This window comes from Vulpes vulpes, chromosome 10, assembly GCF_048418805.1.
Source record: "Vulpes vulpes isolate BD-2025 chromosome 10, VulVul3, whole genome shotgun sequence".
Taxonomy (NCBI): domain Eukaryota; kingdom Metazoa; phylum Chordata; class Mammalia; order Carnivora; family Canidae; genus Vulpes; species Vulpes vulpes.
The window spans coordinates 41203797-41229972 of record NC_132789.1 but is presented as its reverse complement, the minus strand read 5'-3'; the positions used below and the strand labels follow the sequence as shown (position 1 = coordinate 41229972).

At 50.4% G+C, this 26176-nt stretch overlaps 1 protein-coding gene, 1 long non-coding RNA gene and 1 other non-coding gene across 13 annotated transcripts; all 3 read right to left on the bottom strand.

Moving 5' to 3' along the window:
* Positions 1–330: 330 nt before the first annotated feature.
* LOC140594184 (uncharacterized) lies at positions 331–8584 on the bottom strand. Of its 2 annotated transcripts, XR_011994766.1 has the most exons (7): positions 8262–8584; positions 7467–7603; positions 7181–7346; positions 6961–7057; positions 2878–2935; positions 1283–1380; positions 966–1104 (listed from the first exon to the last, which is right to left on the bottom strand). It is a non-coding gene; the product is annotated as an uncharacterized lncRNA (long non-coding RNA). The 2 variants fall into 2 exon arrangements; XR_011994765.1 differs by lacking the exons at positions 966–1104; positions 6961–7057 and adding an exon at positions 331–663 and having other exon boundaries at positions 8262–8572.
* A 2052-nt stretch (positions 8585–10636) lies between these two features.
* On the bottom strand, positions 10637–25265 carry PABPC4 (poly(A) binding protein cytoplasmic 4). Of its 10 annotated transcripts, none has more exons than XM_025983685.2 (16): positions 24469–25265; positions 21521–21714; positions 20666–20781; positions 19250–19389; positions 18806–18900; positions 18010–18147; positions 17344–17439; positions 14948–15220; positions 14511–14598; positions 14262–14381; positions 13680–13766; positions 13459–13586; positions 12439–12532; positions 12195–12325; positions 11833–11935; positions 10637–10943 (listed from the first exon to the last, which is right to left on the bottom strand). In XM_025983685.2, the coding sequence occupies exons 1-15, from the start codon at positions 24659–24661 to the stop codon at positions 11846–11848; spliced, it is 1983 nt and encodes a 660-aa protein (XP_025839470.1). In that variant the 5' UTR covers positions 24662–25265; the 3' UTR covers positions 10637–10943; positions 11833–11845. The 10 variants fall into 10 exon arrangements, with proteins under 10 accessions (XP_025839470.1, XP_025839471.1, XP_025839473.1 ...); XM_025983686.2 differs by having other exon boundaries at positions 11876–11935; positions 24469–25249; XM_025983688.2 differs by having other exon boundaries at positions 14310–14381; positions 24469–25234.
* On the bottom strand, positions 16957–17091 carry LOC112908275 (small nucleolar RNA SNORA55). Its single transcript, XR_003232885.1, has one exon. It is a non-coding gene; the product is annotated as a small nucleolar RNA SNORA55 (small nucleolar RNA).
* Positions 25266–26176: the final 911 nt, after the last annotated feature.

The following is a 26176-nucleotide window of genomic DNA, read 5'->3' as shown; positions in this document are numbered from 1 at the left end:
GCCCAGAGGCCACAGAAGCCCAGAAGGGACCCTTATCTCACTTCACTGGAGGAGTCAGAAAAGTTCCCTGCAGAAGGCAGCAGCTGAGCTCAGCTATAAAAGCTGAGTAGGAGTTAGCGAGAGAAAGTCAGTTGGAAAGGGAATTTAGGCAAAGGGACTGCATGTGTGAAATCACAGAGATTTATACCTACAAACTTTATTCTAGAATGCAAACTAGGGATACAGTGTGGAGAGAGGAGTGGGGTCCAAACATGGAAAGCCCCTCTGTCCCCCACTACAGATGAGGCACCCCTAGGCTGCTTGAGGAGAGCCACGTGGTCAACTCTGTACCTTAGAAAGCTCCCTCCGGCTGCTTGGGATAGGAGGAAGTAGGTCCAGGGCAGGGAGACCAGCTATTTGTAGGAGAGACGACAGAGGCTACGCCAAGCTACTGTGGCGGAAGCAATCAGGAGAGCAGAGATTCAGGCAAATGTAAAGGAGAACACTGCAGGATATGGCAATGCAGTAGGTGTGGGTTGTGATGAGGACCGGAGAGGTCATGAAAGTCCCTGGGTTGGGTGACTGCGGAAGATGGCAAAGTTCACTAAGATCGGGTCCTCAGGATGACCAGAGCGGAAGGAGAGAGGAAATCCACTTGGGATGTGCTATGTCGATTTATGGTGCCTGGAAGACATGCAGGCAGGAACACATGAAATTCAGGAGAGAGGTCAAGGCTGGCCCTAGAGATCCGGAAGTCAGCACAAGGCTGAGTGGCTGTGATAAGCTCAGACACTGGCCAAGTGGCCAAAACTGCAAGGACAGCGTGCAGAGACAAGCAAAGGGCTAAGGGAGGAACTCAGAGAAACACTGTTGTTCTAAAGGTGGACAGACGAGCAGCTTGGCTAACCCCAGAAGCAACATCACTGTGGGGTATGGAGAAGCAGGAGAAAGTGCTGGCACCTGGGTCCATCTGAGGGGCTGGGGCTCCCCGGAATCAGGCCAGGAACAGGAAGAGTGTGAGCCTGATACCAAAGTCTTCACAGTGAGAGTGCAGGAAAGGTCAGGAGGATGTGGGATGCCGGTGAGGGGGCGTCCTCACTGTTCCTTCTCATCTCAGACCCCTGCCTAGTTTAAGCAATCTCAAGTTGGGACCCAAGCATGCTGGAGGATACTTCTCATTTCAAGCCTCACACGGAGAGAGAAGCAGGCTTCTCCGTTCACCTCACCCATTGCCACCCACATCTAAGTGCCCTGCGGGGAAAGTACCCGCCCCTCCTGGGGAAGTGCAGGCCTTGGATCTCACCCACTGGGTTTCCACTTTGGGAGGCTCCATTCCTTCCTCCTCTTTATTCTTTTCAAAGAGTCTTCCCAGAAATCTTCACCAGTCATCATCTGACCACACTGAAAGGCAGAGAATTGAACAAATGCTAAGAAATTCAAGCTACCGGCCACCTGCCCCCTGACTGTACTTAGTTCTTTGCGGCTGTCAGTCACGTGGACGCCCCATTGTCTCTGAGGACAAGGGACGCTGCCACCGGGAAACGTTAGGCCTCAGGTCCAGCTCTTGGCAGACACAGATGGCAAAAACAGAGGAGGACCAAGCCGAGCCAAAAGGGAAGTCCCAGCCACTGTCGGAGCTGGACAGGCCCAGTCTGCGTCTACGGCCCAGAGCAAGACTTTATGGGGACAGTGGCTCTAGCTTTGCGGAGGATCTCAAACTCTCTTTCCACGGAGGTGCTGCACTCTCTTCCCTACTCTACAGCTCTCTAACTGTGAACACCACTGCAGCAGAAGTGAGACAGGGATAAAAAAGCAAGAGGCCAAAGTTGAGGATGTGATGAGGCATCTGCGGTGCCCCCACTCACCTGGTCTGGATGAGCCTCCCTCAGTTCTCACTGGGTTGGCTAAACGGACAAGAACTGTCCGCCCAGAGTTCAGAGCCATCCTGCAATACAACTTAGCTGCTTAAACCTCATTTAGGTTAAAAAAAAAAAAGATTTTTACTTCTAAGAAGTCTGAGCCCTGCTCATGATTAAGTCTGTGCCAGGAGCCCACACCCCCCAATAGCCAGCTAAGCACAAAGCTAATCATAAAATGTCCCTGAGCCACCTCACACTTCTTTCAACACCAACAGGAAATTCTGTGCTGGCATGATCTTCGGATCTGAGCTCAGAACTCTGAAATAATAAGTATAAATGCAGTGACCGTGTATTGAGTCCACTTTAAAAAATCAAGACCAACACTAAATGAGAGAGAGAGAGAGTATTGCTGGCTGGTGGGACCATGTTTGCTGAAAAAGTAATAAAGGACTATTATCCAAGAATAACTGATCTAGCGAAAGGGAAGTAGATTTTTTTAAAAAGGTTTCTTTGGGACCTTTTCATGAAAACTAAAAAAATATGAAAGATGATTTCTTAATTTAGTAAGTTATAGGTTATAATTATAGCTATGCTCTTGTTCTTAGAAACAGATGGCTAAAATACTAATTTTACTGCTAGCAATTAAGAAAAAAAATTGAACCATAGCACGAAATATCCTTATTTCACATTTAGTCATAAAGATTGATCATAAGGAAAAAAAAAGATTGATCATGAAGATTTAAAAAGAAAAGTGGGGGGGGAGAGAGTGGAAACAAATTTAAGAGTTCTGTTGCAGGCAAAATGATGGCCCCCTCAAAGATGTTCATATCCCATTCCCCAGAACCTATGAATATGAAGAATTACACAGCAAGAAGGAAGGAAAGTTGCAGATGGAATTAAGGTCACTGGTCTGCTGACCTTAAAATAAAGATGTCGTACTGGATTATTCAGATGTGCCCAGTGTAATCACAAGGGTCCTCTAAATGTGCAGAGAGTAGGAGAGTCGGGTTCAGAGTGATACCGTGTGAGAAAGACTCACCTGGCCATGGCTGGCTTGAAGATAGAAGGGATCGGAAGCCGAGGAATGAGGTCAATCTCTACGAGTTGGAAAACACAAAGAAACAGACTCTCCCTTAGAGCCTCCACGAGGAATGGAGCCTTGCTCACACAGCGAGAACCCACTTTGGACTTCTGACCTCTAGAGCTGCAAGATAACGCGTTTGTGGTGTTTTTAAAGCCACTGACTTGGGGGCACCTGGGTGGGTCAGTGGTTGAGCATCTGCCTTCAGCCCAGGGCGTGACCCGAGGGTCCCAGGATCAAGTCCCACATCAGGCTCCCTGCATGGAGCCTGCTTCTCTGCCTCTCTCTCTCTGCGTCTCTCATGGATAAATAAAATCTTTAAAAATAATAAGAAATAAAGCCACTGACTTGGTGGTCATTTGTTATAGCAGCAGTAGGAATTTAAATCGTTTTCTTTTGAAGCCTATCATAATCCTTGCAGGTTTTCTCTGGTTTAACTTCACACGAGTGCCAGTTTGCAATGGCTCAAAAGTCTGCACTTTGTTGACAAGAGCCGACCACAGCAGTTTTCCATGATTGCTTTCACACGCGTCGTGAAACCCTGCCTCTTATGCCAGATTCAGTTTTACCTTGCAATTCATTTACACTCTATTTGTGGTACGCTGCCCTAGACTAGAGGGTGGCAAACTTTCCATCAAGGGCTAGACAGTAAATATTTTTTTGTGGGTCATACACAGTCTCTGCTGCATATTCTCCACCCCCCCCCCGCCCACAACCCATTAAACATATAAAAAATGATTCAGCTCACAGACCATACAAAAGTAGGCCGCAGGCTGGATGTGGCCTGTAGTCCGGAGCTGGCTGACCCCTAATGTAGACACACAAATGTCGGAGACACTGGCTGACAAAGATGATTGGCATTTATGCAAACATTCACTGGGAAGACGTTCGGGGTAAGAACTCGTTTTATAAGTAGCCAGTTCACCATGAATACTTTTCAAATAATGACAACTTTTGCTTCCTGGATAACTCTGCAAGTCTAGAAACTGGAAACACAATATGCACCTGAGGGTCCCACGTGCTATAAAGCAGCATCAAACAGCTTTAGTAAAAAAAAAAAAAAAAAAAAAAAAAAAAAAAAAAAAAGGCAGTCTCAGCCAGACCACGTTGTCGATTGCTGCTGCAGCTTCCTGCTAAGAAAATATGGGAGTTCATGCTTGCAGTCCCACTCTTCCTGTGGTGGCACTCAAATGAAAGCTCAGTAGCACAAGCACAGGAAAAAAAGACATTTTGCCTTCCTACCCACCTCGACTATACACATCTAACAAAGGGCACGTAGTAACTGCTGGTGAGAGCTGGTGATGCAAGGATATGTGCTCAGGTTATGGGAACAGAATACACACAGGAAATAGGAACTAGCAACGCCAGGCCCCGGAAGGCTTGGGGCTCTCAGGATCTGTCTTCCATGTTCTGACTTCATGAGGGGAACCATGAGCTGGGCCTGGTGGGCCTTCCTTCAACCAGAACTTCCTGTCCCTTGGCAACTGTCACCATCAAACCGGGGTTTTGGGGATTGAAGTGTCCCCCAAAATTTCATGCCTACCCAAATTTAAGAACGTGACCCTATTTAGAAATAGGGTCTTTGCAGACATAATTAGTCAAGATGAGGTCATACTGGATTACACTGGGCCCTAAGTCCCATGACTGGAATGGGGTTTTTAAAGATTTTATTTATTTTTATTTAATTTTTAAAGATATTTATTTATTTTTTATGTTTGTTTGTTTATTTATTTATTTATTATTTATTTATAGACATAGAGAGAGGCGTCGTCAGAGACATAGGCAGAGGAAGAAGCAGGCTCCATGCTGGCAGCCTGACGCAGGACTCGATACCGGGACTCCAGGATCGCGCCCCGGGCCAAAGGCAGATGCTAAACTGCTGGGCCACCCAGGGATCCCCAGATTTTATTTATTTATTCATGAGAGACACACAGAGACAGAGGCAGAGACACAGGCAGGGGAGAAGCAGGCTCCATGCAAGGAGCCTGAAGCGGGACTTGATCCCGGGTCTCCAGGATCACGACCTGGGCTGAAGGCAGGTGCCAAACTGCTTAGCCACCCAGGGATCCCCACCATGACTGGAATCCTTAAAAGTAGAGGAGACACATGCAGGGAACAAGGCCATATGAAGACAGGACAAAGAGGGGGCTGATGCAGTTACAGGCCAGAGAATGCCAAGGATTGCCAGGAGCCAGGAAGAGCTGGGAGGAAAGGATTCTTCCCTAGGGCCTTCAGAGGGAGCGTGGACCTGCCATGTTCTTGATTTAGGACTTCTAGCCTCCAGAGCTAGAAGAGCTACGGGAATGAATTTCTGTTGTGCTAAGCCACCAAGTTTGTGGTGATTTGTTAGGGCAGCCCCAGGAATCCACTGCACCTATCCAAATGGAGAATAGCACCTTTGGTACCCAACGACAATAGTGACACTTGTCAAGGGTGGCTCAGTCAGTTAAGCATCTGCCTTCAGCTCATGATCCTGGGGTCCTTGGAATGAGCACCCAAGTCAGGCTCCCTGCCTCTCCTCCCTGGTTATGCACTCTCTCACTATCTCTGTTTGCTATCTTGGTCTCAAATAAAATCTTAAAAAAAAAAAAAAAAGGCAACACTAGTCAAATACTAAACAAGGAAAATTTCTTACATCTGCCAACTCAAATACAACAAAAGCAAATCATCGGTGCTTTTCTACAATAGAAGTAGGTCACCAGTGTGTGAGCAATAGTTAGAGACCATATCCAGATGCCCTTTAAAGAATGAAAATCTAATTTTTAGAGGCTTCCACTTTGTCACTTTGTTTTAAATAAACATAACTAAACAATGAAGTGAATTTTTAAACTTTGTAGTATCCAAGTCTACCACCACAGAATCTAAGCCTTAAGTTACTTTCCGAGCATGTGAATAACTTTTGTTTATAAGACGAAGAGTAGACAACGTTGTTTATCAATTATTCACTCCAACTGAGTACCAGATGAGTACAGAGCACTGACCCCACTGAGTTAGGTGACTCGTAGGGAAGGCAGCCTGGTGCTTGTCCTCAGGAAAACACGTTAGCTGGCAGGGAGCGAGAAAAACAGGAGGTAATAATTTTTAGAATTCAGGGATAGTAGAGGCCCCCAAAGCCAGTCTTCCTGTTTTATTTAAGAAACGAAGCACTGGGGCAGCCCGGGTGGCTCAGCGGTGTAGCGCCGCCTTCAGCCCAGGGTGTGATTCTGGGGACCCAGGATCAAGCCCCATGTCAGGCTCCCTGCATGGAGCCCGCTTCTCCCTCTGCCTGTATCTCTGCCTCTCTCTCTCTCTCTGTGTCTCTCATGAAAAAATAAATAAAATCGGAAATAGACTAATAAAAAACCTCAAATAAATAAAATCTTTAAAAAAAAAAAAAAACGAAAGAAACGAAGCATTAGGGCAGCCCGGGGGAGCTCGGTGGTTTAGATTTAGCGCTGCCTTCGGCCCAGGGCGTGATCCCTGGATCCTGGGATCGAGTTCCGAGTCAGCCTCCCTGCATGGAGCCTGCTTCTCCATCTGCCCGTGTCTCTGCCCCCACCCCCATCTCTCTTTCTGTGTCTCTCATGAATAAATAAAATCATCTTTTAAAAAAAAGTCTGTTCAAAAAAAAAGAAACGAAGGATCAGAGAGGTTAAGTATCACCCCTGAGTCAGTGGCACAGCTGGGTTTAAAACTCCTATCTTGGAGAATAACAACCAAGGATCAAATAGAGACGCGCCCTGTAACTGTGAAACCAATTTCAGGGAAACTCCTCTCCCCACCCGCATCAGCAGAGGCCAAGGCTCCCACTGTTGCAGCTGAGCTGCCGGGCTGCCCTCTGCTATTTAAAAGCACAGCTGCCAATTGGGAGGTCTGGTCAGCAGGTGTGGTGGGGGTACGGCTATCCAGCAGGTGGTGTGAAACAACACGCAGACCTTTCAAGGTTTTTCTAAACTATCTTCCTGCTGAATCTTGCTACAAAGTTTTTATGTTAAATGATCAGAAATCAAATGCCCCAAATGGTTCCAATGTGGAGAAAGCCTTTCCTCAAATCCAACAAACCTTCAATCTCAATGTCAGCCCATAGTCACAGCACCATCCTGAACCTGTTGTCCTCAGAACGTTCCTCTTCCATCACCAAGATCATAGCCCTGTTGACCTAGAGAGACATCCTGCTGAACTTCATTACACACCAACCATACCCAGAATGCATAGGACTTAAAATTCTTGAGTTCTTTTCTTGATGTTAGGAATCTGAAAAAGAGACATTGAAAGGTCTCACCTGTTTCGCCGGAGGGAATTAAGTGTCTGCGATGCGGGCAGCCTGGGTGGCTCAGCAGTTTAGCGCCGCCTTCCGCCCGGAGCTGATCCTGGAGACCCGGAATCGAGTCCCACGTCGGGCTCCCTGTGTGGAGCCTGCTTCTCCGCCTCCCTCTCTCTCTCTGTGTCTCTCATGAATAAATAAAAGAAATCTTAAGAAAAAAAAAAAAAAAGTGCGATGTCCCCGGAAAGGAATAAAAGCAGCACGAGGCGGGATGCCTGGGGGGCTTCGCGGTGGAGCATCTCACCGCGTCTGCCTTCGTTCTTCCGCCCAGGGTGTGATCCTGCAATCGAGTCCCACGTCGGGCTCCCTGCATGGAGCCTGCTTCTCCCTCTGTGTCTCTGCCTCTCCCTCTGGGTCTCTCATTTACAAATAAATAAAAATCTTAAAAAAAAAAAAAAAAAGGCAGCATGAGGAACTTTGTCCTCCACCTCCTCTCCCAGCTCACCTGCAAACACCAAGTGCCCTCTGAACCAATGCCCTCCACGCCTTTGGTACAAGCTGCTGCAACACCCAGCAAAACAGCAACAGGGAAGGGCAGAAGGAATCCCTCATGCTGTGGGTGTGCAAAACGCCTCGTGCGGGCCGCCCCGCCCCATCCCCCCGTCAGGCCTCCGTCCAGCGTCCGGTTGCTGGGATACCTTGCCTGCTTCCACGCCTCTATACAGTCACTGGAATGAATCCAAGAGCGCAAATCGGATCACATCACTCTCCTGCTCCATATTCTCCCGAAGCCCGTTAATGCCCCCCGACAGAATCCAAATTCCTCCGCGCGGCAGGCGAGGCCCCCGCGCTCCCTCGACGCAAACGCTTCGCTCCCGGACGTCAGGCTGCTTCAGCCCTCGGCGGGCTTGCTGCTCTCCTCGCAGGCAACAGCCTCACTCCTGATGTTGCAAACCCAGCTCGGGGCTCCGTGCCTCGGGGAGGTTTACCCTGCCCTCCCCTCCCGCCCGCCGTCCCCCCCACTCAGCGCTCGTTCCCGAAACCCTGCGCCAGACCCCCATCGACCCGGTCCATCACACGCAGGCACCGCGGCGCTCACCAGCCCCTGCAGGAAAGATGCTTCCAGAACTCCCCCGCGAGCCTGTGAACTCCTTCCTCTAAGGCGCCGGGGCCGCGGGAGTTTGCAGTGCGGCCCCAAGTCACAAGAACAGCTCTCACCAACCCTCCGAGACCGGGGTCCGGGGGGAAGGGGTTCTGGGCAGCGCCAGGCCCAGCAAGGCCCTCAGGTGGCGGGTGCCGTTCACAGGCTGGGAGAGCAGAGCCACCAGAGACGCCCCCCGCCTCGCCTCAACGGAGCCCCCACCTGCCTCCACAGCGCACGGTACGGCCTCGGCGGCAGCCATCTTGCCCCCAGGCGCTTCCGCCGGAAGCTGTAGCGCAGGCCCCGCCCCCTCGCCGCTGCGCCCCGCGCGGTGCACCTGTAGCGGAGGGGCAGGTGGATCCGGGGCTGGGGACACAGGCACATAGGTAGCTGCATTAACCGCCAAAGGCGGGGGACGCGGGAATCCACTCCGAGACTGGAGCTTTGTTTTATTTCCATTTATTTTAATATCAGTGTGATTAATATAATTAACGTTAGGTGTACTTGTTTCAGGTGTACAATATCGCGGGATTCGGGATTCCACACGCTGCTCTGGGCTCACGATAAATGTAATCCCCATGCCCCCCACCCACCTCCCCTCTAGTAACCGCAGGTTTGTTCTCTGTACTGGGAGTCTGTTTTGGTTTGCTTTTTTCTTTGTTCCTGTTCTTAAATCCCACGTGAGTGAAATATTGTGGGTCTTTCCCTGGCTTATTTCGCTTAGCATTACACTCTTTACCTCTATCCACCTATGTTGTTGCAAACGGCAAGATTTCATTTTTATGGCTGAAGGATACTCGTGTGTGTGTACACTTCTTTATGCATTCGCTCATCTGAGAGCACTTGGGTTGCTCCCATAGTTTGGCTATTGTAAATAATGCTGCAATAAACATAGGGACGGCACGTATCCCTTTGAATTACTATTTCCGTGTTCTTTAGGTAAATACCCAATAGTGTGAATACTGGATTATAGGGTAGTTCTATTTGTATTTTCTGAGGGAACTTAATACTGTTTTTCATAGTGGCTGCACCAGTTTGCATTACCACTCACAGCACACAAGGGTCCCTAGTTTTCCAGATCCTTGACCATGTGTGTTGATTTTAGCCATTTTGGCAGGTGTGAAGTGCTATCTTATTGTTTTGATTTGCATTTCCCTGATGAGTGATGGGTGAGCATTTTCTCACGTCTGTTGGCCATTCCTTGGAGAAATCTGTTCACATCTGCTGCCCATGTTTTAGATTATGTGGGTTTTTTTTTTTTTTTAAGATGTAATTATTTGTGAGACACAGAGACATAGAGAGAGGGAGAAGCAGGCACCTGATGTAGGACCTGATCCCAGGAACCCGGGATCATGACCCGAGCTGCAGGAAGAGGCTCAACCACTGAACCCCCGAGGTGCCCCTGGTTTGTTTTTTGAGTAGGCTCTCTGTCCAAATATGGGGCACAAACTCACGAGTCTGAGACCAAGATTTGCATGCTATACCGACGGAGCTAGCCAGATGTGCTGAGTTATGACAGTTCTTTATACATGTTGGATACTAACCCTTTATTGGATGTGACTTACAATTATCTTCTCCCATTCAGCAGGTTGTCCTAGTTTTGTTTCCTTTGCTGTGCAAATCAGACCTTTATTTAAGGGGAGACCAAACATTTTTTAAAAATGGAGAGCCTGCGAAGGAGGAAAGATTTATTCCATATTCCCAGGAAAATAACCCCCTGGGTAAGGCCCCAAGGAAGGACAGCCTGCCAAGTTTCAAGGGAGAAAAAAAGTCTGTTGTTCCTGGAGGATGGGGAAAGCAAGACTGGTTAAAACCTTGGCCAGGTGAGGGTCCTTCTGAAGACTAAAGGAAAACCACACTTAGGACTCCAGCATTGTTTGCCGTTGCCACTCCCACCTAGCCCCCAAGCCTTTGCCCACTGCCAGAAGAAACCTTAGTTACACAATCAACTGACTGCAGAAGAGGAGACCCACAAATCCAGCTAACACATCCAAGGAGGGAGGGCCTGGGTTCCGCCTATCTCACTGTACATCCTTCAGACATGTGCCAACCCCACCCTGCACTCAATTCTCCTGTGCCAGGTGCCAGGTCTGCAATGATCAGACTCCTATCTCCTATAAGTTAAATGGGGGTCCATCCTAAAGGTCCTCCCACGACAGAATGCAATGGGACAGCTCCACATACCTTGCTGATCCAGAATAGTGTATTTATAACCATCAGGAAAGGATAAGCTTTACAGAACTTCACTGGAGTCTAAATACATCCTAAAATTACTTCCAGTGAAACTGAACTTATTAACAATAGAACTGGTCTGGTTGAAACAGGACAGGCAGTTTTATGGAGATTTTTTTCTTTATTGAGAAACTTAAGACTTGGGTACATCAAATAAAACCAATTTCTGGGGGAAAAAATCAAAACCCACAATAGAAAAAAAAAGTTAACACTGTCTGGGCCAAAGCAGAACCCAGAGAATATATTCTTTAAATTGAAAAATTCTAGGTGCTTCATAATTGACCTTTTGATACAAAATGACCTATTAAATTTCCAATTTGTGGTTCCTGGTGTTGAGGTCCATAGGACACGCTAGAAATCTTCAAACCTTGAGCTGAATTCCAGGAGGGGTTATTTGGCTTTTGAATCCTGAAAAGAAAAGCACCAGCATAAATAAATAATAGAAAAACTTTAGAGATGCACTGAAATCTCTGGCTTTTAAAAGGAAGTACTGCAGAGAGCAGTGCGTATGGACATTTGGCAGGATCCCAAGCCTCTACCCACTAGATACCAGTGACCGATCTCCAGTTGACAACCAAAATTAGGTCTCTGTTGGCAAATGTCCTGTGAGGGGCACCCCTGTCTGAGAAGCACCCACTCTGAGGCTAGCTAGGTCCCATAAAGCCCCGGGCCCTTCCTGGCCACCCTGTACTCAAAGCTACCATTCTCTTTGTTTAAATTCCAAATGAAGGGTCTGGGCCCTTACCACGTGTCCTTTTCCCTGGCTTCTGCCTCTGGTTCATCTGGTTCTCTCCTCCCTCCATCAGAAGGCACCCACCAGTCCTTCTCAGAGGTCCCAGATAGGCTTCACTCACCCCCACCCCTGCAGACGGGGGGCCATAGGCCCCAGGGTCAGAAGTCGACTAGAACACATCCTGTAACTGTTGTCAGGTGTGTCTGCCTGTCCCACTCCGACACCAGGGCTTCTGTGCCTTGTGTTCCCAGAGCCAAGCCATGGCTGCACATACAGCTGACCTCACCAACCTCAAGCCAAACCAAGAAGTACATAGAAATGACGCTGTGGGATCTGATTACGACACCACCTTGTGTATCTGTCATTACTCTAAACCAAAAAGGTCTTTCTTGAGAAAGATCTAACCAGGTGCTCCTTCTGGAGAAAACCCAGGTGACAGCCTGCCCAAAAGTTATCAGGTTATGATGGCAAAAAACATGGCTCTCTATATGCGCTGCCCCTCATCTTTTAGAAAGATAGTCACAAGTCAAAGCCACTGCAGAAAACAAAAACAGCCAAACATACGGTTTTTCCTTGTCTAAGAGGTAGCAGCAGCAACAGCGCCCACCTTCTGGGCAGCTTCTTTCTTGGCATGATGAGCCTGTAGAACCGCCACAGCTTCATCCACCTGTGAGGAATCTCCAGGTGGTTAGTGACATTGGACAAGAGGTCCTCGGCCCCTCCCAGGTGCCCGGGCCCAGCAGTGGTGTCTCCTGGTGCAGCCCGCTTGCTTTTTCTAATTTCCACCCTACAGTAGCCCTCACATCACAGGTGAGGAGACGGTCAGGAGATGGCCGATCCTCTCTCCGCCACACCCAGTGCTGAGGCCACCCCTTGTCGTCCCAGGTGGAGCAAGCAAAAGCTGCAGCATCTCAGGGCCAGCTCACCTTGGAGCGGAGAGACTCGGGGGACTCCAGCATGTGCAGCAGCTCAGAGTTGTCAATCTCCAGCAGCATGCCTGTGATTTTTCCAGCCAGGTTTGAATGCATGGTTTGGATGAGTGGGAACAAACGTTCTCCTAGGGGAAGATGTTTAATTGAAAACTGGTTGAATCCCAGTGCGGAATGGGTGCTGGTGTTCAGCTCAACACCAGGCTCTGGCCTCCTCTTCTGCAAATACGTGGTCACTCACCCAGCATCTGCTTCTGCTCCTGGGGGGGTGCTGCAGCCAGCATGGAGGCGGTCAGGGGCTCCTGCCCCTGTACATGGACGGCAGGCTGGGGGGCCTAGGAACCAGGAGAGGCAGCAGGTTAGCAACAAGGAAAGGATACTTGATGGTCCTCCGTCCGGGCAATGTGAAAGCCTACTAATGTGACAGAGATGAAGGTGGCTGTCCTTGCTGCCAAGGAACTAACTGTAAGCTTGGGGGATGAGGGTGCTACATGGGCAAGAGTGGTACAGGCATGAACACAAAACCAAATACAATAAAAACAGCATGCTATTAGGAGAGAAAGGAAAATGAGTAAGAAAATAAACCTACAAGGCTCAGCAATCATCAAATTTGTACCCAGTGTTTTTATTCTATCAAATGCTTGAGGACTGTCAACATGCATGGCCAAGGCCAGTCGCAGCCCTAAAATTACAAGTAAGGCTCTGAAAGTACAAATGACTTCACAAGAGCAATGTTCTGAGGCATCTCTTACTTAGAGTGTGAAGCAGGAGCAAGCAAGCTCAGAGGCCACAAGTCAGTGTGGCTCCTTTAAGCAAATTACTGCTGGGCTCTGGGGCCAGTCCCCCGACCCCGACCCACGATCTCTGAAGCTGAACTTCTCACATGTCACATGAAGCTGTTTCCTGCCTTCATGTCCCAATCTTGCCGAGCAGCTAAGGATCAACTTGGCAGTGGACGTAAGAAGCTCAACAAGCTAAGCAAGCACACACAGGTTGTTTTAAAAAAAAAAAAAAAAAGAGGGCAGAAACACCAGCTGTTTATGCCGGGGCATTCCTGAGTGGACTATTACAAGAGAAGAATACTTTCCAGCCCTTTCTCTCCCAGTACAGAGAGCCCCTCAAAGGCAGTGTCATCCCAGAAAACACAGCACCCTGACACGGAGCAGACATTTATACCTGTTGGAGGAATCAAAGCAAGGCATCTTTTCAACCAAGAGCAAACACGGGAAATCCTTTTAGCATTCTTTTTGGCAGGCCTCACCTGCAAAGGCTGGATGGCGGGGTGAGGGCTGCGGACACTGGAGGCATATTTGTAAGGTGCGACAGCCCGAGGGGCAGCAGCGGCGACAGCAGCACGAGGTGCTAAGGTCTGCACGGCTGTGGGCACACCTTCGGAGAAGAACAAACAAAATTAAAGCTCATCAGTCTGGGCAAAGGCCCGTCAATCCCATCTTTCCCCATTCCGTGTGCATCCAATACCACCTCCAGACTGGCAGCCGTCAGTCAGCCCTTGCTGGGCGGCGCCAGCCCCACCAAAGTCCATAGCCAAGCGGTCCGGGCACTCAGACCCTACAACAGACCAGCAAATGCACATCAGTGTCGGCGCAGATGTCCAACTGGCCACGTCCCACGGAAGGAGCACTTCCAAAGCATATTCACACAACACATCGCACACAGGGCCGCTGCCGCTCCTTTCAAGGAGCAGCCAAGAGAGAGCACACAACTCTTTCCGCCTCTTGGAATACAGGACATATTCTGTGAAGAACAGTTTCCTTCCATCTCCCAACCCCGCCCAAAAGAAGAGGCTGCCTCCGTAGTCATCCAGCTAACAAGCTTCTATAATTAACCTCTTTTCACGTGAGTCCAATGAGCAAAAAATCTTAAGTCACCGACACTCCTAGAACTCCCGTTGTTTCTCTGCTCAAGTGCCAACCAGAGCACACGGCCAAGATTATGGAACCAGAACTGGAACATGAGCCCAACAAACTGACCAACCCTGGGCAGAGCCTAGCCAACCTGACTCCCTCCTCCCCAGGCCGCACTCCTCAAGGCCAGTTTGCTCACCGACTCTCTGAGCAGTAGTAGGGAGGCCACGAGAGGCCGGAGCATTACCAGTTGGAGCCAGATGGCGAAGAGCTGGACGAGGCCCAGACTGGCGTATAGCACTTGGCATTCCTTGGAAGCCTGGTGAAGACAAAAATTGTGCATCACCTATGAAGCATGGGGACTGGAGCCTCCGCTGCGCCTCAGAGGGGGTGGGGAGACCAGGACAGGCATATCCGGGGTGATCAAATCAATTTCCCCACCACCTACCTTGAGGTCTCCCACCTTGCTGCCAGCGTGGATTTGGCCTCATCTGTGCTAACTGGTTAGGGGTGTAGTATGGAGGTCTTCCCTGAGCCTGCAGGAAAGAGCATCCAGGCCCTTTTATTTGAAGGACCTTATGTCACAGGAGAGAAGTAGCTCATCTCATCTCACTGCCAGGCCTGAGGCTAATTATTTGAGCAGAAGCTCTCTCAATCCTCAAAGGCCCCAGGGAGGGAAGGCAGGTTACTGGGGATTCTTTCATTCTAACTCACTACTGCCTGCAAGTAAGTGAGAGGGAATGAATAGATCTTCATTTTCATGGGTCCTCTGACAATCTGAACTCCAAGATCCAACCCCCCCACCCCCACCCCCAACCACCACAGGCTACAGGAACAGCCGTCAGGGGGCAGGTTCCAAAGATCCCTGAGCACAAGCAGACCCACCTGTGGAACTGCTGGCACAAAGTAACCACCAGCTGCAGGCTGGAACTGATTTAAGATGGCATTGGCAGGGAGCGCTCTCATTCCAGCCACCCGCTGCATATACTGGTTGGTCAGATGAGCTTTTCTCTCTTCCTTCCTCTGCGCCAGGGCGACATACAGTGGCTTGGAGCCCACGATGCGTCCATTCATCTCAGTGACTGCTTTGGTCGCCTCTTCAGGAGATGAGAAGCAGACAAAGCCAAACCCTTTGCTTCTCCCATCCTCCAACATTACCTACAAAGGGACCGGCTACTTAAGGAAAAGATGTTCTATGTTAGGGGACAGCTATTAAGAGCCAAAAAACCTGGTTTCTGCCGCAATAGTTCCAAAGTCTAGCGCAAGGGTACTCCAGACCAAGTAAGTCACAACTTCTAAGGACAGGGCCTAGGCACTTTCTTTGTTAGATAGATCCCCAGGTGATCTCAAGTTTCTAAACACTATGATATGGCTAATGGGTAAACCCGGAACCCAAAAGCTGTTTCCTGGTACCCACCAGAGATCTGAACAGTGTTCAGCTGTTTACCTGTAGATCTCATCTGAACCAAGATCTTGGTGAACAAAACTTTTACCATCTCTTAGCAGAGTTAGGACATGCTTTTGAAATACCACACGAGGGTAGCAGGAGTTACAAAACCAATGACTGCCACCATTAATTCGATGGGAATTAACAGCAGAAAGAGGACCAGCTAGGAGAGACAGCTGGATTCTAGGCCCAGTTCAGCCAATTCCTGAGTTGTGTGATCTTTTTTCAAAAAAAAAATTTGAGTCCATGAACACATGGGAGTGGGTATGGGCACAGTTATGGGGGCGGTGGGCAGAGGGAGAGGGAGAGAATCTTAAAAGCAGGCTCTACACTCAGCTCAGAGCCCACACATAAGGCTTGATCTCAAGACCCTGAAATCATGACCTGAGCCAAAATCAAGATGCTTAATCAACAGAGCCACCTAGGCGCCCCTACGCTGTATGATCTTAATAAACACTTGCCCTCTCTGAGCCTCAAAGCCCATGGTATCCTCTAAGGCAAATTGCCACAAAGCCACAGGTTCCCACATACAGCTTGTCATTTAGATAGTTCTTTTCCTTATCTGAAAAGGTGACTTTGTGGCTTTCCCCTGGCCTATCTCCTCGGAAACATTGGTAGCAACAGGACATTGTGTGCTTGGCCCCATTTTGTGTCTAGCTTGGTGCCTCAACAGCCTCCTGACATGGAAGGATGTGTATCAACGCAACAGCTCTCTACCAATGAGGTGGGCCAAAGTATGTATGAAAACACGGCACCCTCATCTTGAACATGGGGCCTGGGAAACTTAAAGACACAGCTCTTTTGTTCTCTTCCTACAAATGCCAACCCGAACATTGTGCTGATAAGCAAGGAAAGCATCATTCCTCACACTGATGAAGGCCAGTCAAGGAGGTGATAAGAGGGAAGCGAGGGGCGAGGAACAAGGAACTCCGATAGGGTGGCCTCTGATCAACTTCCTGCTACAACTAATGCGCCTTTTGTGACATTCTCAGGTTGTGTAGGACTTAAGGTTCGGGCCAACGCATGGTCACCAAGTCTTAACCAGCCCACTCGGCCTCCATTCTCGTCCATGGCAAGACTCTGACATGTGCTATAGCTCTAGGGAACAGCAACAGTGTCTGCATCGGGCTAGGACCCCAGACTTCCACACACCATCACTTCCCAACACATCCCCCACGGACCAAGGCCATGCGGCCGATAATCCTCACGTAACCAGTGTTCTCAAGCTCAAGGACTTCAATTCCTTATCTTTAGAAGGGGATTCAGCCAAGCTCACCCTGCTGCATCAGTTGATAGGATTATCAGAGAAAACCAAGCAAATAATGCACATTGCAAAACGTGCAAGAGCCATCTTTCCACTCCCTTTCCTTGCCTTTTGTTCCCTAAGGCCAGGATGGAAGTTCTTAACCCTGGCTCCCAAGTCCTCAGAGTACCTTTGTCCACGACAAGGTGTGGCAGAGTCGTAGAGACAGGCCCCAAGACAAATGGAAAACAACCTGTCTGGATTTCCTCTGCTTGTACTGTTGCACCGTCTGTCCCCACACCAGCACAGAGCAGCAAAGAATGGGAAAGATTCAGGTGCTTAGGGGTGGGCAGGAGGGGCTGCTCAGATTCACCCCACACCTCCATGCCTGGGGGACAGCGCAGTGTTCACCTAACTGGAGCACATGCCTGGATGTGTAATGAAGGCCTGGAGGAATTTGCCAGATAAACATAGTATCTATTCTCCAAAATGAACACAATTTAGATTCTACTCCTTCAATGAAACAAATGCCAATAAACCTCTAAAAAATGGTCATTTCTACTTTTGATCCCAGATCTCAGAATAAAATACCTTTGCACTGGTGATTGATCCAAAAGGAGAAAACTCTTTCCTTAACTTCTCATCATCAATGGTGTCATCCAAGTTCTTAATGTAGAGATTCACCCCCTGAAGCAGAAGGATCACTGTTAACGCAGGTCTGTACCGCCCAGATGCCCCAAGACACAGGTTCTTAAAATGCAGTCCCCTAGACCAGCGGCAGCCCCCTCCTCGGGTACTACTTAGAAAAGCAGATTCTCAGGCCAAAACCCCAATCCACTGAATCAGAAATTGGGGGGGGGGGTGGTCTTGAAGCCATGTTTTCCCAAGCCCCAAAGGGGATTCTGGTGCAGGCTCAGGGTTGAGACTCCCGCCACAGACTGACAAGACCCATAGGCTTGGCCTTCTGCACAGCTGCTCTGGCCGACCACCGGCCCCTGCAGGCCTCTTGCCACCACTTCCACAAATGGCAATCATTTAAGAACACACTGAAGCTTCCGGAATGAGTCTCTAAATGAGTAAGTCCATTTTCTGCCCTTGTTCTAAAACTGCTGTTCTATCTGGTAGGCATTTCCTTTTAAACCTGAGGATCTTGGGAGAAAGGAGAGGAAGAGACAGATTCCTAGGCCCAAAGAGAAAGCCTGCCAGTGTTTGCTAGGAAAGCCCTGGACAGGAGGCTGGGCCAGGACCACCTCTCACCTGATACCGACTAATTCTCTCTTGTTTCAACTGTTCAAATTTCCGCTTTAACTCTGCCTGCCGCTCCACTTTCTTCTGTGCACGGCCTACAAAAATGACTTTCCCACTGATTTCTTTTCCATTCATCTCTTCCACGGCCTAAAAAGGAAACACAGGTCTTAAAACCCCCACGTACAGGCAGGGGTCTTGCTCTGGGGGCCTAATGTCCCACCAAAAATTCAGAGAGAAGGAACTCTTTCCTACAGGGCTAAAAACTAATTTCATTCCATCTCTGAAGTCAGCTGAGCAAATCCAAACTTCCTCATGAGTAAAATGGGGTTACTACTTAAATGGGTTATTGGTCCAGAGGATACAGAAAAAAATGGTAATTTTATAAATACAGGCATGGCAGACATGAGCCGAAGCTGCTAATCTGGCTGTCACTAAGTCTCTCAGGCTCTCCTGTGGGGAGTGAGTGATGGACACCACAAGCCCAGCATCACGCTTTACCTAGAAGCAGCTGCTGCTACCGTCAGTACGTCAGCACTCCTGGGGCTTGAGTCCCCTCGCTATGAAGGGGAGCAAACACCCATCCTGTTCTTTCAACCTACAGTGCTGAACAGCTGAGGGGACAGGAAGGTGCCAAGCGCTTTGGGAACGTAAAGGTGGGTTACCATGCAAAATCCCTCAGGCCAGAACTACATCACTACGAACGCGTGGGCAATGCCAGCTCCATTCTACTGTGTGCCAGCCAGGCCCTGCCCACACTCGGGGCCATTTCCTGCAAATGGTTCCCCAACCCCTGTGGTACTCTCACCTTATTGGCATCCTCGTGCTTTTCGTAACTCACAAAGCCAAAGCCTTTGGATTTCCCACTGGGATCTCTCATCACCTTCACACTTAGGGTCTTACCTATTACCAAAGGACAGAACTATTAGTAACACCATCTCTGTTACAGCTCAAGGAGAGAAGGCTTCTCTAGGAGCCCAAATGAAGCCAACTCTTGCTAAACCCAGACGGGCTCTACAAAGAGGCACGTGCCTGGCTTTCTACTTCTGACCAAACTACTGAGACGGCCCTGGGGCTAGGAATGAGGTAGGATGAAGCCAAGTGTCTATTTCTATCTAACCTGTGATCCTGTCACACATAGTAGTTTATTTCTGGACCTAGGCGCCCTCACCTCTTAAACAACTAAGATATAGGACTTCTAGGTCTGGTGCATTGAGGAAGGGGGCACATGAGGCAGAGAAGCCCAACTTACCAAACTGGCTAAAGAGCTCTTTCAGACTCTCATCATCCACCTCTTCCCCAAAGTTTTTGATATAGACATTGGTGAACTCCTTGGCTTTGGCTCCAAGCTCAGCTTCCCGCTCTTTTCGAGACTTGAATCTGCCCACAAACCTAAAAAGAAACCATGGAGAACAGTGAACACCCAGAGGAACAAATCATGATTTCCAGGGGCCCAGAGGAATATAGGTTAAAGGCTGACAGGAGAGGTTAAAACACATGAGTCCCCATCCAACCACCGAGAGCAAGCTCAGAGATGTCCCAACTCCCCAGCAGAAAGAGAGAGGCAGGACTGTCCTACAAGGACCAGCCCCAGGACTCCTGGCTCAGACCAGGGCTACTCCTACCACATCACACTGCCTTCGTGAAGAAACCTGATGACCATGTTTTTAAAACGTTCATTTCTGTGCATCTATGTAAATGCATAGAAAATGTCTGGAAGAATACAAACCAAACTGTTAACAGTGGTTAGTGCTAGGGGGTGAGACTGCTAGAGTGAATGAACTATGAGGTAGCCTTGGCTTTGGCACGTGATTCATCCAGGTATTGTTTATACTCAGTGGGAAAATGTATCCATACGCTGAAATCTTCAGATCTCTTTTCAGTGGTACCTCTGGAAGACCTGACCACTGGCCACGTACACACATTATCAGTGCAATCCATCCCCTGGTCTGTTCAAGACAACAAGGTGCCCCACAAAGAACAGACATGATTTTTGCTTGTTATAGCCAAGACTTACGGTCCCTTCTCTCCCTGCATGGCTTAGCTAGGATCCACCCCGCCCCTCATTCTGCAATAACCACACCAGAGCGACAAGGTCTATTATGAACAGTGTCTTCTGCCATCAGATGAGATTTTTTTCGTTATAACCAAATTAAGTATTACTGTAAAGCCAGCCTTCTAGAAGGCCACCGAGTTATAAGTTAGCCAAGTGGAGATCTGGGGACAATTTGGCATCAACCCCTAGCAAATAACCCTATAGACAGACCTGAGTCACGGTAAGGCCACGGTCATATGGCTAGTACACAGCTCCTGGTCAGTCCAGGGCCCTCTCCACTCTGCCGCTGGCCAAGACCCCTGATCAAAGAGGGCTCAGAGCTGCCATCCAGCAAGTCCCAGTTTGCCGGTGCTCACAAAACCCAAGGACAGATGATGCTTTTAAGGGAGAGGCGGCAGGCAGGCCATGGCTTGGGCAGGAAGCCCACCTTGGCGAGTCAAAAGGGCTGCCACGGCTCGGGCAGGGAGACTCACCAGCCCTGGAGTGGAGAGGTAGGAGCAGGCCACACTTGGGCCGAGAGAACCAGTAGCCGCCTTGTGTGTGCCAGTTAATACCGAGGTGGGGCCACGGCTGGCTCATGCGATGGCTGTTGCTCCGGACTGGGACACTCACACTTTGCGGTCATTGAGGAGCATGCCGTTCATCTTCTCGATGGCCTTGTCAGCAGCCTCTTGGGTCTCGAAGTGGACAAAGGCATAACCCTTAGAGCCGTTCTCATCACACACCACCTGTCGAAGACAAAGCAGACCACTTTAGCACCGCAGGGATCTCCAGATATTTAAGAACCACATGGTCATCTACTGTCTACTCAGAGTTTCCTGTGTCTAAGAGGCCCCGAAGCCCATCCACGGTCCAGAGAAGAGACTACTGCAGGTAAAGTTTTCCAGACACTTGAAAGCACCACCAGGCACCTAGTGATGTTCCATTTATAAGTGGCAGCCACTATTAGGCTGCTTCTATTTCCAATGTTTTATTTCATTAAAAGACATTGAGATTTAGGAACAAAGCCACCATGCTGCAGAGAGAGAGACCATTTTCCAAGCCTGCAGCAGAATTGCAGTCTAACGTGGAGTCAGACATGTAAACAACCACGCCAGTTGCACAAAATTCTCCACATAAACAGGTGCATGGAGAAGGAAGAGGATGAATTTATGCTTCTGAAATGACTAAGTACAGCTGCCTGGAGACCAGAGGCACTGCTCTGGTTCTCCCCCCAGAAAAGAGAAACCCTTTGATGCCCTCCAAAGGTAGGAAACAGGAAGGATATTTTAGGCAGAGGGAAGAATAAACAAAGACACAAAAGCACCTGCTGGTCCCGCTGGGCTGTGGTACAAGACTATGAACAGGGAACTTTTAGGCTTCAGAGCCATTTCCAGCATTTCGAAAAGGACCATATCCTATCGCCCAATTCCAAGCCTTTTCCCCCTTTGCTATTTTTTTTGTTTTTCATGAGTCCATAATGCTTACCTTACAAGACAGAATGTTTCCAAAAGCAGAAAAAGTATCATAAAGTGCCTTGTTATCTATAGATTTGTCCAGATTCTTGATGAAGACGTTTCCCACACCAGATTTTCTCAAAGAGGGATCCCTCTGAGACCACATGATACGTATTGGCTTTCCCTTAATCACATCAAAGTTCATGGTATCCAAGGCCCGCTCAGCTACAAGAGAGAAACACGTTTCAGTCAAGGATATAAAACGTCACCTCATGTAGATGATTGCCACCAGCCCAGGAACAGATGACTCTAGGACTTTTCACTCTGGTGGTAATCACTCTGATAAAAGGCAACGCTATTAAAATCAAAGGGCATCAGATCCCTCTAGCCTGTGTTGCCACAGGGGGTTAGATGTTCTGGGCAAGGGCTCCAGGAGCCCTCTGGGCCTCACCCTTGGTGGGGAAGGGGGTTGGGTGAAATCATCTGAATGGCCTTCTGGCACCAAGATCAAATCCTCACACCACACACTTCACTTAAACTGTATTAGTTATGAAGACTTCGCTGCTTACCACCCATCATGACGTAGGTGGGAGAGGGGACACTAGCTACTTCATAAAGTGAGCGAACTTACATCCAGGATGGCTAAGCCACGAAGCTAAACTAGAGATTAAGAAACTAATCTAGACTTTCTATTTTTCAGTAAGGTATTGTGTCAAATTACCAACTAGCTGCCATTCACTCTACAACCCCTCTGAAAAACAAATGACAGGACAAAACCTAGGAGCAACTCACCAGGGAAAATGTGCTATCCCTGAATTCAGTCTAGTTTTAGATTTCTGAGAACAGAAATGGATTCAAAAAGCCTCAAAATGATAGACACTATTGGTCACACGTGGAAACATTCTTTTTATTATCAGGATGATAAGGATGAAACCACATCTTTCTGCCTAAGCACACAGTGCAGTTAGTTCCGCACGCAGTGGTTTCCAGGCCTACTTAAGTCTTAATCTGAGTTCTGTGTTAGTCTTAATATGAGTTCTCTTAATCTGAATTCAGTTCTCCATCCAGTGCCCTGGGACGCTTCCTTAGCTGCCCGACCAATCCACGTGTGTACCACTCATCACTTCAAGGACCAGAAGCTCTGATGGACCATCACCTGTCAGCAGGAATGCTTCTCTTACCAGGAGGAACAAGTTCCCAGAGCTGGGGGCCACTTTTTCTGATGTGATGACCAGCCTCCCACCACAATGTCCTCCGTGAGGGAATGGGGTGGGGGTTCTCCTGTCCCAAGTTACCACCTCACTTAAGACAGAGGCCAAATTCCTTAATTCCACCCCTCCACAAGCTCCGCTGTCCAATTAGCCAAGGGAGGGTCTCCTTTTCACTCATTTCCAACCACCTTTCCCACTTTCTGAGGTGGGCTCGTGGGGTATGGAGTTGGTGGCAGGAGGTCAGGGAAAGCAGAGACCGTGTCAATCCAACTCGGGAAAAGTCCAGGGACAAAGTGGTCACTTGCAATGGTTGCCTGTGACCCACAGCCTGGATGGGACCCCGGCGTCTCGCTAATTAGCAGCAAGGAGCCATTTCAACAGGGCTCCTCGTGTCTTTCCACACAGCGCTGCAGAAGGCGAGTCGGTTATCCTAACAAATCTGGCTGCACTTATTTATAGCAGGGAGAGGTCCTGCACAGGCATGTGCTGGCAGGCGCACTGACCAACAGCTTCTGCTACTATCACTAAGTGACAGGACTTTTGTTCAGAAAGTGTCAAAAAAGCAGGCAACAGCCAATGTACCCACTACTCCCACGCCCCCCCCCCCCCCCCCGGGCCATACTGGGCCACCTTGGTGCCCTCTGGCCAGACACAGCTCGCAGCATGCAGAGTTGATGGTAGCAGTGCCTCGGGTCTCTCGACAAGTCCGACTCTCTGGTCTCAGCTGCGGCCTGGGCAAGTGACATTCTCTGTGCTTCACGGACACTGAACGAAGTGTGGACAAAAATAGGGACCCAGAGATCCTTTGCCACAGAATGGCTGGTTTCTCCCTGTAATGGTCTCTACAGTTGTTCCTTTAATCTGAAGTCACGTGCAGTCCCTGATTAGGTTTCCTCGGGCCTGGCTCGGCCGCGCCTGCAGCATACCTCTCCCCGCTTCCAGGCAGCGAGGGCCCCGGTGTGGGCTAGCAGGCCCCGCTGAGCCTCCAGCCTTCGGGGGTTCCCCTTCCCTCTCTGGAGTCCCACTTTCTTTGCAGGGGATGAAGGAAAAGTGTTCTGACAGGGGTAAAGCTCTGTCCACAGGTGAGGCCGTAATCCCCAGGAGCCTGGCCCGTTCCCACATGGCGTTTCCCCCAGACTACCCCAGGGGGGTATCCCTTCTTCTCCACAGCTCGGGGCTTCGTCCAGAGGGTAAGGGGCTCCTCCACCCCAGGAGCTGGCCTGGCACATGCAGTGCCAGTGGTGCCAACACAAGTCCCCACTCAAGCAAAACGAACAGGATCCTTCCCACTGCCTCCCACTTGCCCTGAAAGACCCCTTACCAGTACAAAAGCAAAGAGGCTCAGTCCGGGGTGGAGGGAGGGGAGGGGGGCAGCAGCTTTAGAATCCAAAAATTTTTTTACGGGAATTGTTGTTTCCATTGTTCTGCCTTTTTTGGCAGGTCTGTGGAGGGGGACCGACCGACCGGTGCTGACAAGGGTCCCGCCGAAGCAGGACCATGTACGCGATGGAGGTTGACATGGACTTTCTCCAAATCCCATTTTCCGCTCTCCTTGAGTTCCGACCCCACCGCCACCACTGATTAGCCCAAGGTCACCCAGTTAGCAAGTGGTGGAAGAAGCAAGACTGGAACTCCCTGTCACCTGACGCCAGGATCCTCATTCTGAACCCCGGCATCCTGTGTGTGTCCCCTGCCCCCTCGGTGGGGTAGTCCCCCAGGGCTCCCTAGGATCCCACGATTCTGTGGATAGAGCATCTTATCTACTCACCGTCGGCCGGCTGCTGGAAGTTGACGTAGGCATAGCCCAGGGAGCGGCGGGTGATCATATCGCGGCAGACCCGGATGGACAGCACAGGCCCCGCAGGACTGAACTTTTCATACAGCATGGCCTCGGTGACGTCCGAGTGCAGGTCACCCACGTAGAGGGAGGCCATGGGGTAGCTGCTGGCCGCAGCGTTCATCTCCCCAGCCCCCACCACCCCGAGCCCCGCCAGGAGAACTTCTTATAGGGACCACACAGGACAAAAGGGGCTCTTCTCGGAGCCGTGGCCCGCGCCGCGGCTCACAGGTGGCAGAGGGAAGCTTAGGGACGCCGGGGCAGGCTCGGGGAGCCGCAGGACCGGAAGGAGGAGTTCAGGGACAGCTCGTTCGAGACTGCAAAACCGCAGACAAAAGGCTCTCAAAAAACAATATGGCCCTCCCTGGGAGTTTGTTAATTTGCAGGCTGTCCAAAAAAAAAAAAACAAAACAAAAAAAAGAGCTAATAATAGTAACGTATTAAAACGGGGACTCCGCTCCGAATTATTAAAAAAAAAAAAAAATTTCTCCAAGAGAATTTTTGGAGAAAAATTCTCCAGGAGGGCAACCCGATGGTGCCCACGGCGGGCCTCCGGGACACGCGTTTCTCTATAAATATAGGCCTCGGGCTCCCGGCGGTTTAAGATTACAGCAGCCAGGGGAAGAGGGAAACCGAATCTCGGGCGGCGCCGACTCGGCAAGCCCCGGGGGCCGGGCGCGCAGCCGCCTCCCACGCCGGGCCGGCGAAGGGCAGCGCGGACACGTGGTGCGCCCCGGGCCGGCGCGCGGGGGGCGAGGGCGGCGGGCGCGGGGCTGCCACGCGGCGCGGGGGCGGCCGGGGCGGAGGCGCGTGGGCGCGGGCGGGCGGCTCACCACCGGACCGACGGGCGCGGGCAGGCCGGAAGCGTGCGCGAGTGACTTCCCCGCGGCTTCTCTGAGGAGGATGCGCTTTTTCTTTCTCTCTCTCGCTCTTTTTTTTTTTTAAGATTTTAAAGCGTTTTCGGGTTTTGGTTTTTGTTTCTTTCTTTTCTTTTCCTTTTTCTTTTTTTTTTTTTTAATCTTTTCCTGTTTTTCCTTCAGGCTGCGGGGCCTGAAAACGACGAAGGCGGCGGCGACCCGGGGCGGAGAGAGGCGGCCGGGGGAGCCACCGTTCCATTTATACCCGCCCGCCCCGGGCGCTGCTGGTCGAAGGGCGCCTCGCGACCTGGGCGCAGTCGTGCCCGCCCACTCGGCCCCGGGGGCCCGAGGCGGGGCGGCCACGCGAGAGCGACCCGGCGCGGCCGCGCGGCGCCACAGCGACCCCTGGCGCGCGGAGGACCGCTCGGCTGGGGTCCGGAGGAGACCCCGGGGCGCCCCCGCCCCGCCCCGCCCCGCCCCGCCCCGCCCCGCCCCGCCCCGCCCCGCCCCGCCCCTCCCCGCGGACTGCGCACCGCCGCGTCCTCCGCCTCAGGAGAGCGCCTTTATTTCACCCACCCGCGGGCTCCGCGCTTGGAACCCATGTGTTGCTTATTGTAAAATAAAGACGACATAAAACAACTTCTGCAGGGAGTGGCTCAGCGTGTCAGTGGGCGCCAACGCAGAAGACACTCGCGACTTTCCAGAATTCTAGGACGCGGAGTTAGAGTCCCCCCCCCCGCGCCACCCCCCGCCACCCCGAGAAAGCGGACAGCCGCATCTGC

Bases quoted from the DNA above. Each gene is read 5' to 3' on its own strand.
- PABPC4 (XM_025983685.2), bottom strand. From the start codon at position 24,661: ATGAACGCTGCGGCCAGCAGCTACCCCATGGCCTCCCTCTACGTGGGT. The intron at 14,599-14,947 runs GTGGGTCTGCTT...TCTTTCCTGCAG, and splicing joins TTGTGCCAGCAGTTCCACAG to GCTCAGGGAAGACCTCCATA. The intron at 12,533-13,458 runs GTGAGGCCTGCC...CCTGGTTCCTAG, and splicing joins CCGCCATCCAGCCTTTGCAG to GCCCCCCAGCCTGCCGTCCA.